The sequence below is a fragment of the Semicossyphus pulcher genome, unplaced genomic scaffold (assembly GCF_022749685.1).
Source record: "Semicossyphus pulcher isolate SPU_LCO1_2020_fin unplaced genomic scaffold, fSemPul1.0.p SCAF_21, whole genome shotgun sequence".
NCBI classification, from domain to species: domain Eukaryota; kingdom Metazoa; phylum Chordata; class Actinopteri; order Labriformes; family Labridae; genus Semicossyphus; species Semicossyphus pulcher.
The window spans coordinates 8,920,274-8,934,377 of NW_027211695.1; the positions used below are offsets into that span (position 1 = coordinate 8,920,274).

Genomic DNA, 14,104 nt, shown 5'->3' on the forward strand with positions numbered 1-14,104 from the left:
CTCAGCGCGTGTGTAAAATAACTCATAGTGACCGTTTATAGTTTGAATTGTGGTCCCTACACCTGCTTATGAATACATTGCGGCTGATGAATGACCAAAAATCCAACATTGCTTTTATTCATTTTAATGATTTCAGAAGAAACAGAAGAAAAAATTTAATGAAGGGGCTTAAAATGATTTGCTTTATTTGACTGTTTTTGCTGAGAGTTGATTCGATCAAAGAGAGGCAGCCAATTACTTTTTCGACACTTCAAATCTTAATTTCTTGGCAACAGCAACTTTAAAATACACTCTAAGTACAGTACACTTACAGGTAACACATACAGGAAACTTTTAGTTACAATACTTAAATGTATTTGAATTAAAACCAGCTCATATTGCCTTGACCTACTTAAATAAATCAAACCTGACTACTTAACTTGATCCCCCGTCATTATCAAAGTATGATGCACATAACTTCTACAAAAGCCTTGCTGATCTAGCACTTTCCACAGAATATACCTGCATCCACAAAGGCAGTCACACTTGCAAAAGCATGTGACTTTTCTTCTAAGGTATATCTAGTTCTCCACATGTGACTGAAGGAAAGCACTCTCTCTCTCGCTCCCTCTCGCCCACTAGATTCCATTACCCTTTAGCCAGCAGAGCTGCTGGGGGTAAGAGGAGGCAGATCCAGTTACTGGGAGAAGAATCCTGTGGAGACCGTGTGTGATGAAGGATAAACTGCTGCTGAACAGCTGAACAACTGTGCTCAGTGATTTACCTGCCAAATGTACATGCACAAACACATACACATACACATACAGTAAGATGAGACATTTTGGCTCGATAAACCATGTCAATTTGTTCCAAATGTTATTAAGGAACCTCTGGTAAACAGGAAATAGGTCACAGATGTCTATTTTGATTTATCTCTTTTTTTATACATCCATCTGGGAAAGGGTTTTGTTTATTTTGCACATAATTGCGGGCATGTCGGAGGTGAATGCAGCTCAGAATAGACTTTATTCTCTGAGCTTCTATTTCGGGGGAATATTTAAACTTTCGGTGCAAGAAACTCCATATTCATGCACATATCTCTACTTTCAAGATCCCTACAGTTACAAAATAGCTTTCACTGTCAAAGCATCATGGGAGATGTAGTAGGTGTTGAAAGCTGTACAAAATGTCACTGATTTATCTTTTAGTGAGTATTTTTTGTATGTTTTCTGTTTGTGCATCTGTCTTATTTGCTAGACAAATATGACTCGTGGTGGTGTGATGGTGTCAGTTCTGTTAAATGTTTATCAGATACTCATATCCTGCTAAACAAGTGGATAACTGACCCCCTGTGGGCAAATTGCTGTGGAATAATCCCACAATCTTCCCTTTTCAAAGCAAGTACCTAACTTCACGTCCCATGCTTAAGCTAGCATGTTACCACGTCCATGTAGCAACAGAAAAAATGATCCCCAAGCATTGGTCAATCATTTAATTTGAACGCTGTTTCGCAGCCAATCAGGGAAGGGCTGCGTTTACGTCGCGAGGCGGGCTCTGATTGGTCAAACCCTCGAGTCAGCTGAGTAGGAGGAATGTATAAATATTCCATAGAAGTTTTGCCTGTCGCTGCAGTTTGTCTGTATGTCTGTATGTGTGTGTCAGTGTGGGAGAGAAAACGGTTTGCGCGTGTGAATTAATTTATGAGAAACCGTCGAAAGTAAATTATTTTGCACTTTAATATTTAAGGTGAGTAATTTAATATTCAGAGCAGATTGCTGTTAGCTAGAAATGAACCGCTGAAGTATTACAGCTAAACTTCTGTGTTGTTTTCAGCCGGGATATGATGTTAATGGCTAATTTTGACAGTTTAAACGGTTTACAGCACAGCCTAACGTGGCTAACGTTACCTTAATGAGCCACCTGCCTCTTATTTAGCGAAAACAACCCGCTTCGACCCTTGCTTTGACGCTGCTATGTCGTTTTTCTTTATTTTTTCAGGCAGCTTTGCCAAAACCACAGGAACAGCCCACTCCTGAAAAATCAAGACTGCCACCATGGTTGCTACAAGCACTTTAAAAACCAAAAGCAACGAATGCATCTCAGACGTAGGTGACAGAAGATATGACCAGGCGTGCATTGAGAAAGGTAAGAGTACTGGCTTTTTCTGTGTGATTTTGTCAGAATGTATAACCTGCAAGTTGCTGGACACTTCCAATTGTGTGCTTGTTTATCCCGGTGTGGTGCATGGCTGCAGCAGTGGAGGGGCGGGGGGCGGGGAGAGTAGTCAACAGAGGATGAAGTCATCCCTTTAGCTTGCCTGCAAAACAGCAGACTGACTATCATAATAGCAAATCTAACTGCTTCTTTCTGTCGTATGCTAAAGTATTGTATTGCAAAATCTATTCTGTGATTGGTTTGATTCAAATCTCATCGATATGAACAGTTAAGCAATCTGTTTATAATGTTTATCCATCGGTTTCTCATGAGTTTGCTGTCTTATATCACATACTGCAATCAGAGGGGATGCAAAAGCAGATAAATTCCCTCAATCCCTTCATTTGTAGAAAAGCCTTAGTTTGACTTGTGCATGTTGTCGTCTTGAAATAGCAGGTATTACCCAGCGGTTTACATGTTTATTTGAATTTGAAAAAAACATGCATTGTTTTCCCAGAGCTGGACTTCTGGGATCACTGCTTGGCTGAACCCCAGAGGAATGCAGAAGTCACAGAGGACAAAACCTGTCAACAGCTGGCTAAGATGTTTGAAAACTGCCTGTCACGAGCCAAGAAGACAACGCTGCACTGCTCCTCTGTGCTGGTACCAGAGAAGCTCACTCGAAGGATAGCTCGCGAAGTCCTGCGGCTGGCATCCTGCGAACCCTGCGGGCTTCGTGGCTGTGTCCTCTACATCCACCTGGAGCTGGAGAAGGGTTGCAAGCGGCTGGAGCGCATCGTGTACGATGCCACCGTGGTGCCCACATTTGAGCTGACTCTTGTGTTCAAGCAGGATGGCACAGCCTGGCCCAGCCTAAGGGACTTCCTTTTTATGGGAACATGCTTTGCCCCGACTTTCAGGCACGTACTTAAACTGAGTCCAGGTTTCAGGCTGGTCAAGAAAAAGTTGTACTCCTCTTCGGCTGGTACCGTGATAGAGGAGTGCTGAACTATGGGAGGGATTAGAGTGGGATATCGGGTTTCCTGTGGGCAAACGCACTTCTGCCCAAATGTAAATGACACTCCAGTGGTGTCATGTTTTCTACAGTGTTTTTGTACAATAGTTTGTCAGTTCAACTCTTAGTAGCCAGTCGGTTCAGTTTGGGACTTTGGGATGTTAAAAGGGTTAAAAGCTTTTGCATAAATGAGCCTTATAGTTCTGGTTTGGCTTAAGTGTTTCTAAAGTGCTTTTTTTATCAGTAAATTGTAATATTCTGGGTGGGTTTTTTTCTTTTTTCTTTTCTATCGGAGCATTTGTCGCTCAAACAATTTTTAAAATTGTCCATTTTGCAGATGAATGTAAAACAATGTTTGAGAGGGACATACTGTGGGTACACTTTGTTAAAGACACTCGCCACTTTGTTGATGCACCTGCGTGTTTCCAGAAACATTGAATGTGTTTAGCGACAGTTAACACCAAGGCTAGAATAGGAGACTGAAAATAGTCTTTGGGGGCCATATGTAGCTAGTTGTGCAATGTTGTTTTCAGGGCTGCGGATGTTTTTTTTTAGGAATGACTGTCTTGTGACGATGCTGCTGTCGTGGTGTGGGTTTCTCACGCTATGGCAATGTTGATGCCTTAAATGTCATAGAAATGTACGTTTTTCACTTAGATCACATGTGTACGTCTTGTCTGAATGTTTTAATGTAATTATTTTTATACCCCCTCCCTCAGAAACATCTTTTCAATGCAGAGCCTTAATACATAATTAAAAGGATGGTTCACCCAAATGTAAAAGCTAATTTGTTTTTAATGTTATTTGGGACTAGAAGAAATTACTGGGGTTCCAACTGGTAATTTGTGATTTTTGGTGAATTCCCTACAGTTGTTTTTTTAAAACCTTTGAACTTCCTGTTGAAGGAAACTATGTCTTGTCTATTAGACAATAAAACGTTTAAACCTTAAATTTTGTATTTGTACTCCTTATTCTGTGCAAACTGAATCATTTTGTTGGTGCAGCAGTCACAGTACATTACTGTGCATATTCTGGTTATGACCCGCAGGCCTCGAGTTGGCCAGCAACAGGGGGACAATGCGAGCTTTTGAAACTGAGGATATAAAAGAATGCAGTTATTATTCATGGTTTAGGCTAGAATGGCAAGAATTTACTGGTTCACTTAAAGCTTCAAGCAGTCACTGAAGGCATAATGTAACTTATTTGGGATAACTTGACTAACCTTTGGTTACCTCTTTTAAACTAAAGTCTTATGAAAATGAATCTTACCACTCTTGGCACTGTTATTTGACCATGTGAGTCCTTACACTCATCAGTATTGATTTTAACCTGCCCCTAAGACACACCAGGTCTAGACTGCACGTAAGCAGCATTTCTGCACATGCTCTGCTGTAGCTGTTTAAATAAGCACATCAGCTGCTTGTTGTGCAAATCTGCAGAGCTTGTGTGACATTTCTCCCACTGTCTTTAATGGAGGCATCTCCATAGTGACCTTGTGGGCCACTGTGAGCTACACAAATGAGATCCAGATGAACTAAAAATTGTGACACTTGCGTGGGGCATTTGTAGTAATAACATTTGTGCTGCTGACCCTTTTCTCCAATGCAACCTCTTATCTTTGTAAGTGCATGCATGGTGCGAGGCTAAATAAGGTAAGCTATCGACCTCATGGTGTACTACTTTATAGTGATTACATAATAGTTTTACCAATTAAACTGTCACGTCATTCATGCCCAAACAAAAGGGGACGTGGTTACAGTAGGTTAATGACAGAAGCACATGATCATGTTGCATCACTGTCACTGTGAGAGAACAAAGCAGCAGTGATCATTTACTCAGCGTCACTCGCCTGATCACTTTCGCCTGCTGTGCTGATGTGGGTCAGTACAAGTTAGCATTGTTGAGCCCAGAAAAGTAACACTGTGAAGACCTGTCTGTGGAGATGAGCTAGCAAATATAGCCTACCACATAATATACTATATATAGAACATTGTTTCTGTAGATCATATTGAAATATACAACATTCCTATATAAGGTTACTCTATACTGGGAAAAAAACATGTTAGATGAGGGGTTTAGTACCATTCTTATCTTTCCCTTTAATATGAAGTAGCCAGGAATACCCTTAGCTTAGCTTAGTTTAGCTAAGCTTAGCTAAGTGTAAAGAACAAGTTGCAGTTTTACGTTCAGACAATTTTTTTCCTTTCTTCTCATCACTGCAAGGTAACAAGCAGAGGATGTCTTAGCCTACCCAAAAAAGAATCGGGCACGTTAACTTCACTTTCCTTAAATCTACTGTGCGGAACTCTTGCTTTGTGTTGATTATGGCGCCCCCTGTGGACAAAGCCATACCTCTTATCTCTGCTGATTTTGTCCTGTACGTGCTTAAGTGGTGGTTTTTAACAAAAAATCTCATCCTCCTGCTTTCTTTAACAGTCAGATGTATCACTCACGGGAAAATGTAAACAAAGGCAGCGTGCAGCTAATTGCTTCGTCTGACACCTACCCCCCAACCAGCGGATACATGCATTCCAAAAAACTGTATAGAAATAATCAATCTTGTCGCTGATGGTCTGATTTGCTTTTGTAGGTCAAATAGAGTAATCAGAATTCATTTCACTCTGTTTCATAACCAGTGAAAAACTCCTTACAGGATCTTTAAGTAATCAAACATTTATTACACAATATAATATAATAAATTCATAAGTGAGCTTTAAATGTGCTGGTAGGCCAATTAAGTCACCTTTAGACCAATGGACAGAGCAAGGCCATCTTTCACTTTATGCTAAGCTAAGCTAACCAGCAGCTGGTTTACCATCACATTTAACGGAAAAATATGATGACTATGGTCGTCAACTCGGCAAGAAAGCAAAAAGCTGTTATGCAATTATGAACCCTTTACCTTTAAAAAACAGTACTTGAATGTTAAGCCCATTCCTCACACTATCTGCAACCAGATGATTTAAAATGGTGTAGATTCATTAACACCTATGCTAAGCTATCTGTCAACTCCTGAATTTCAACATCCAACTAAGCCTAATGTAGATCATTGCTGTTATGTCACTTTTAATGTGTGACATTTATAATACATTACAGCCTTGGTTTATGCTGTGCGTCCATAAAAAGGCAGAGGCATCAAATGCTTCTACGGAGGGACACACCAGCATAATAAATCTAGCCTCAAGGCTCATGGAAAAGTACTGGAGGTCTCTGTGCTGCTCTCTACTGAGTTGGCAGCTCGTTCACTGAAGCTAGTGATGGTACTTGAGATTCTCTTCGTTGTCATGATTCACTCAACACGCACAGAGTGGGTATCAATGACAGTGCCGTGTTGTTGTGAAATGGGTCTTTCCCTGCCACAGCTGCAGAGTCAATCACAACGTTTTGACTGATCGCACATGACCACTACCTACGCAGTGCATGCTGTAGCATTGACAGCCTACAGATGTTTACCAGCTTTGAGTGTCATCTCTATCCCGACGGGGTGTCAGATTCCCTGCATAGGCCTGTTTGTTCCTGACTCTGAGCTGGGCTTGATCCATGTTTCCTCCTGACCCACGGCTCTTTAAAAGGCAATGTTTTCACTTTAAACCTTTACCTGTAACATGTATTTGTTTTTAATATCACAGAATTACTTATTTTCCCCCTGACTCCCAAACGATAGAGAATAAAGTTTCCATTCACTAAGAGTTGGACTCTTTAAATCGTCTGCTTGGTAAACATGAGCTTGCTTTCTGCTCGTCACTGAGGTTATACCACATGATTTCTGGGTATTGAAATTCAAATCTTTCAAACCCTCGTCTCTTGCTGCCTTTGGAACTGGCAACATCAAATGTTGGTGAGTGGAATTTTAAATCTACTTTGCATTGCCAAGTAGCACTTAAAAAGCCTCAGCATTGAGGGCAATCTGACAGGAGTATCAAGTAGCCTATTGCATTTAAACTAACACAGGAACACAAGCAAAACATTAATTACTGCAGAATTTTATTAAAGTTTATGTTTATTTTTGTTCATTTTAAAAATGTTAGAAAATGTGTACTCTACACAGGGAAGGTGAAAACTGGAAACATACTTCTTATGTTAGATATCAGGACTTTAGCATTCTTATGAGGATGTGAACATTCTATACAGTTTTGATGCTAACATTAGCATTTAGCTTAAAGGGCCCCGATCTTTTAAATGGATATTCTCATATTTTGCATGGGTTTCACATTTTTGGGTGTTTATTGTTCACAGTGAAAAAGTGAAAGCTGCATAATTCCATGTTTTTCCAGATTTACATTTTAAAAAGGTCACCTCTGAAATGGGCCGTTCAGAACAGCTGCATGTTTCTACATAGAACCTTGCTTTCACTGAAATCGACCAATCGTCATTCACCGTCATTCAACTCAGGCTGCCTTCTTGCACTAGCTTAGAGTCAAGTTGTTGTTCAGATTATAACTTACCATTCCGATACATCCTGACGATTCTGGCTCGTACATACAAAGGTCAAAAAACTGATCCTAGAGCAGCCATGTTTTCTACAACTTTGGAGTGACAGTGCAGTGCGGCCGCTCCCCCACGTGTGCGGCTCTGCGGTCACTCCAAATACTGTCAGCTAATCGTGGCTAACGTCTAACCTTTGAATGGCAAACCAGTTTGTTCATTTCAGGAGAAGGAGAGGCTCTGAAAAATATGTAAAGGGTGTTGGCATTGTTATGAGGATGTTAACATGCTAACGTTAGCATTTAGCTTAAAGCACTGTTGTGCCTGTACAGGGTAGCTAGCATGCCTAGTCTTATAGAGAAATTATAATACTTATCACACATTAGATAAAAAGAGTAAAACATATTTTGACTCTTGTTAAAACATAAAGGGCTATCCTACTAGGTAACTAAAGATGTCAGCTGCAATCAAATTTATTTTACACATGAAATAAGTTTGACTATTGACATGATAATTTGTCTGGTCATTCTGTGTATTTCAGCACTTTAAATATTGCTTTATGAGCTGTTGATTGCCTTGATATCTCAGCAGCCTGCCTACGCATGATCTAAATACAGCTTTAAAATGTTTGCAAGCACATGATTTAAAATTGATTGCTGTGTGTGGTCATAGATACTTTGAGGCCTGAGCGTTACACAGTGTAAAGTACAGACGGTACCTTCCCAAGAACTCGGGGTCTAATTTTATTTGCCATTTAAGTAGCTCAAGTGTTTTATAACAGTTCTGCAATTACGTATGATGTTGATGCCTCCTTTGGTAGATTAATATTATATAAGTAAAACCCATTTATTGAGTAACTAAGTAGCAACAGGAGAGAGATCTTAAATAACCATTATAGCGTCTGCTAAAAGACTGAATGACAACATGAGCAGCCAGGTCTACAGCAGTGTAATTCTAAAAAAATCTGGGTATTTTGAGATGTTGCTATGCTATTCGCAGCAGCATGATGGAGTGATATTTGAGTGCCACTACAGTGTTTATCAGGTCAGTGTGTGACCTTCATTTAGGACGCTGCCTCTGGAAGGTTTGGAGCTGACAGCTCCTCCATATGCTAGCTGCAGAATCAAACATGGATTTCTCTGGCATCTGAAACGTGGGCGTCGTCTCACTTTTGACCTTTTATGGGGAGCTACTGGAAGTAGGTTGTTGCCTGGGTGAAATCCGCTCCATGACAATGGACCCTACATTAATATAACTGCTCCCATGGGATTGATTGGAAATCTGTGCCAAAACATAACTTTGGTGCAGAGATGTGGTGCACGAAATTCTTTCTGCTACTCACTGATGAATAGAGCAAGAAGCACTCCATGAAGGCAGTGCTTCGGTCATTGTTAACAGAGGCCCAGTGTTTGCACTGTATTAGATTATTCATTTTGAGCTGCATGTTTTCTCGCTCTGACATAATTTAAACTTTATAGCTCTGCACAGTAAATAAGCTCCTATCACGAAAGAGAATTTGTGACTGTAGTTAGCATGTGCAAAGACATGTGCCTAAGGAAAACATATATAAGCAGCTAGTTTAAAGTGATAATCTTGAAGATTTTAATTTGAATACATTTCTGTTAAGTCACTATCTTTCGCCGAATGGGCTAACACAATGGTGATTGAGCCTATGGCCCACTGATGAAAGCCTTTGCATTTGCAGTATTACAGACTGGGAGTTGGTGGCGACTTTCTCGGAAATCGCAAGCGGCACCAAGTTAGTGACGCGTTTTTCATCACCCAGCAGTGGTCGGTCTGCCAGAGAGGGTAGGCGGAGCGAAGCGGCTGCTCTTCTGGTTTCTGCAAGTGTTGCGAGTAAACAGTAATCTACTATGGCTGACCAACACAGAAAAGTGATTTTTTGTTGTTACTCTTTACTTGGTTTCCAGAAAAATCACAGCTCAAATTCTGGAAACTAAGTAGAGAGTAACAACAAATAATCACAGCTACGCTGGAAGAATCAAAATTCAAAATGGCAAAAAACAAACTTGGAACAAGGCTCTGTAGACATGGACGGCACACGAACGACGATCTGGCACAAGACAGGGGTAGACGCAGACTTTTATATATGATATAGTGGGAAACAGTTGGAAACAATGAGGGGCGGGGATCACAATCACCACGGCAGGAAAACACCAGGGCAGGAAATGAAGTTACCTGAAACGAGAGGAGAGACTACAAAATAAAAGCTGACATGACAAACATGAAAGACAAGACTGAAGTAAAAAGGTGAAAACTTAACATAACAGAAACAAATTCGATACTCAGATGAAGGCAAACAGTCTAAAAAGGAAAGCGACCGTCAGCGAGGAAAATCAAGATTTACAACCAGAGCCAACCGTGGACGTCACACATGCGACACTGTCTGGATATCTCGGAAGTGTTCTTCCACATTACCGTTTTGTCGCCATAGGTGCCGCCAAAGAGAACGAAACTGAGATTATTAGTTTGAAAGAAAAATGACACTTTAGGTTCAAACACTGTCAGCAGCTAATTTTTGGGGCTGAGAGAGGAGGGGATGCCAATCTCAACAGGTAATATAACACACATCTGTCTAATACTGCATCCACACAGAAAAGTTAACGGTTAGTCCACATTTCAGACCAATCATAAAAAGAAAATGCAACTGCTCGCTTTAATATACCAGCTATGTTGTAACTGCCTCTCATTGTCATTCTGTTTTCTGTTTGCCCATCTTTCTATTTTTGGTTCCTGACTGTTATCATTGAGGCAGAATGTATTAGGGCCTATTGTGTGTTCTGCTCATCACAGTTAATCATCGCACCTTAAGCAAAGCGCCACTGAAGATGAGCTCTCAAGCTTCATTCAAGACTTAATTATACACACATATTCAATTAGCAATAATAATAATAAATTGCTTAAAGCTGTTGTGAGGAACTTTTGGTTTGTGTTGATTTTGGCACCCCCTGTGGACAAAGCTGTACCTCTAATCTCTAGTTGATTTTGTCCTGTACATGCTTAAGTGGAAAATGTAAAGGCGGCATGCAGTTAATCGCTTCATCTTAAACCTACCCCCCCACCAGCGGTTTCAGGCATTCAAAAAAACTGTATAGAAATAATCAATCTTGTTGCTGATGGTCTGCTTTGCTTTTGTAGGTCATATAGAGTAATCAGAATTAATTTCAGTCTGTTTCATAACCAGTGAAAAACTCCTCACAGGAGCTTTAATAATTGAGCAATTTATTTAAATAGCGCTACCGATTTTATTGTAAACAATATTCTGTACTATTGTTGGTTTAAGATGCTATAATAGTGTATAGCTAGGGGCTTAGATTGAAAAGACATGAGACATATTCTTTCTTTATTTTCTCTCTCTCAACCCAGTTCTCACGGGTTGTACTGAAGATGAAATTAAACCCTGTTTTTTAAACATGACCTCGTGCCTCGTGTCTATTACTAGATAGTCTCTATTTATAGAAATGTAGAGCAGTGACGTGGATTTAAGGCATGGCAAGTCTTCTGGTTTACGTTTGTACTTTGCATGTAGTCCGAGTATTATTGATCACTCATGTGTCAGCAGGCTGCAGCGTATGCAGGAAAAACAGTTTGTGTGGAGAGCAAAAACAGGCAAAACATTATACGCTGTAATGACATCCTGACGACTTACAATTTACCTTCTTATAAATGTCTATAATAGGACCTCTGCAGTAAGTTCAGCTAACAATCCGTTTTAGATCAAAATTCAACTTGAGTTCCCTTGACGTTGTGTCACGAAAGCCGTTCAGGGTTCAGATTTCCTGCTTCAGAAATGATCGATCCGACCTCCCTTCAACAAAAGAGCATTTCAAAAGTTTTTTTTTCTAATCTAGCAAAAACAATAAATATCACTCCTCTCCTCTCTCAGTGGTGGTCTGAAGACTTCTCACTCATAGATGGATCATAATTTGGATCAGGGATCAGCTGGTTTGACCTACAATTTGAACATATAACAAAGTGTTATTAACAGTCAAATAGTATGGAACTTATAATAATTAATATTTCTGAGGCAGTATTTTATACTTCACCGCCCTGAGGGACATTAATGTGGAACTGTAACAGAGGTGGAGGCAGAGAGAGAGGAGCAGAGGGAACCAGAGGAGACAAAGCCTAAAGCAGCTAGGATAATGGAGGGAAAACAAGCTAACTAGCTAAAAAAAACAACTTTTTCTTTTAATTAAGGACACTTTTCAACTCTGGGAGCACAAGGGCTCAACCCCCCCTTGGGACCTATCTGTGCATGTGTCTGCACCGGGAGCAATTTGGGGTTCAGTGTCTTGCCCAAGGTCACTCAAGGTCAGTCCGTCCGGATGTGAAAAACTTGTTAATGTGGCGCCATAGCGGACTCTGGCCCAATGAAAACGAGAGGAGGGGAGAGCTTGGCCAGTAGTGTGATCTCAAAATCTGAGGCTGGAATACATTACCACATCTTATTTGCTGCTTGTCTACAGGCCCTGTCTGTGGCTTACTTGTGACCTTTTCTATGCAGAGACATGTTTATGTCAACAGACACACATAGTGGTGGATGAAGTAGGCCACCTGAAAGACAATCTTGAGTAAAAGTACAGAATTCATACCAGAAAATAACTTTGTTATACGTGAAAGCTATTCTGATATTTCTCTAGTAAAAGTCTTAGAGTGTCTGATCTTTACTGTACTTACTTTCGCTGGTTATGAAACAGACTGAAATGTATTCTGATTACTCTTTATGAGCTACAAAAACAAACCAGACCATCAGTGACAACACTGATTATTTCTATATAGTTATTCTTAATGCCTGAAACTGCTGGCGGAGGGTAGACGTCACAGGAAGTGATTGACTGCAGGCGGCCTTTGTTTATATTTTCCAGGGCAAAAATTTAAAGTGAGTGATACATATGATTGTTAAAGAAAGCAGGATGAGATATTTATGTTAAAAAATACCACTTCAGCATGTACAGGACAAAATCAGCAAAGAGATAAAAGGTACGGCTTTGTCCACAGGGGAAGCCGAAATCAACACAAACCAAAAGTTCCTCATAGTTAAGTATCACAAGTTTTTTTTCTCTTCTTCTTCCTTCGTTGCGGTTTTTACACCACTTGGCATACATTACTGCCACCCTCAGTTTTTAACCTTGCAGTGTCCATTCATTTAAAGCTGTATTTTAAGTAAAAGAAAAAACTCAAAAGTTGGATCAAAGTGGAAGTTAAGTTAAGTTTGTTAAATTACACCACTGGGCACTGGGCACCACTTATGTAGATTCTAACTGTCACCAAGCTGGCAGCACATTTTTTTGTGTGCACGTGTGTATGTGTTTCAAGGATATGTAGCCTTAGTGGAAAATTAAACTTTGGGAATTGGCACATTCATGGTAATACAAACATACATACTAATAACATTTTTAGAACATCATCATTATAAAATTGAGCAACCCCATAGCACCCGATCAAGAGAAAATATAGAGATGATATCTATGGGTGAGGATATCACAGATTCACACAGCCATTCTGGCAAAATGTGAAGTAATAAGTGTGGTTTCTGTAAACATATGAACACTGCTGACACTAGTGTATATGCTGCTGGTAGATGCTTTGGCACTGCTGCAGGAGTATGTGAATGAAGCAGCTACGTGTTGCCGCTTTCTCTTTTTGTGTGGGATCTGCTGATGTAGCCTAGAAACAAGATTTGCTTTCTAACTTCCACCTCACCTACAAGCATCTCTCTCTCTCTCTCTAATGTTCATTCGTATTCATTTATTTATTTTCATTCACTTATTTTCCTTCATTTTCTTCCCATCGGTTGTTGACACAATATTTCACCGAAAGAACAATCAATAAGCTTGCCTATTTGAATCAACATTCATTAAGTTATTTGCATTTCCAAATCCAATTGATACAACAAAAAGTCATGTTCATTTAGCCACAATTTACTACTTAGACTGAGGAGAGTATAGTGCTCAGTAGAGATCAAAGTCTATATTTGAAATACTACAACTATGTCTTCATATTTTAATGACATTTTTTTACCCATCCATCCTCATTATATTGACAGTTCTGGGCTCAATACTTTTGTGTCACTGACATGAAGCATATGTTTTATACATTTATTTATTTTACAGACAATTTAGAGACAATTTTGCTCCGCTGTATACTATTTTGTTATAGACAATTATTAATATTACAATGTTTATTAAGATAAGATAAGATAAGATAAGATAGACTTTATTGATCCCCCCATTGGGGGAAATTTAACTGTTACAACAGCTCAGTAAAGTAAAGGAAAACAGTAAAAAACAGTGATGTAAAAAAAAATGCTAGAAAAAAAGACAATACAAAACAATAATAATATTAAAAATAAATACACTATGTACAACTTTCACTTGTATATGTATATGGATGTTTACGTTTTTGTACAAAAAAATTGCAACGTTGGTCTTATAAGTGATATATTTTCTAAGTGAGTAACATTATTTCAGAATTCATCTTTTGGGCATTGAGTTTGGAGGTCTCAAA

At 39.5% G+C, this 14,104-nt stretch overlaps 1 protein-coding gene across 1 annotated transcript; it reads left to right on the forward strand.

Moving 5' to 3' along the window:
• Positions 1-1,620: 1,620 nt before the first annotated feature.
• LOC138600994 (DNA damage-inducible transcript 4-like protein) lies at positions 1,621-4,099 on the forward strand. The gene is made up of 3 exons (XM_069672558.1): positions 1,621-1,725; positions 1,978-2,124; positions 2,651-4,099. Exons 2-3 carry the CDS (start codon positions 2,034-2,036, stop codon positions 3,139-3,141), a joined length of 582 nt encoding a protein of 193 aa, XP_069528659.1. The 5' UTR covers positions 1,621-1,725; positions 1,978-2,033; the 3' UTR covers positions 3,142-4,099.
• Positions 4,100-14,104: the final 10,005 nt, after the last annotated feature.

Coding starts and splice junctions, on each gene's coding strand:
- LOC138600994 (XM_069672558.1), top strand. CDS start 2,034: ATGGTTGCTACAAGCACTTTAAAAACCAAAAGCAACGAATGCATCTCA. Junction 2,125..2,650: donor CCAGGCGTGCATTGAGAAAG/GTAAGAGTACTG, acceptor TTGTTTTCCCAG/AGCTGGACTTCTGGGATCAC.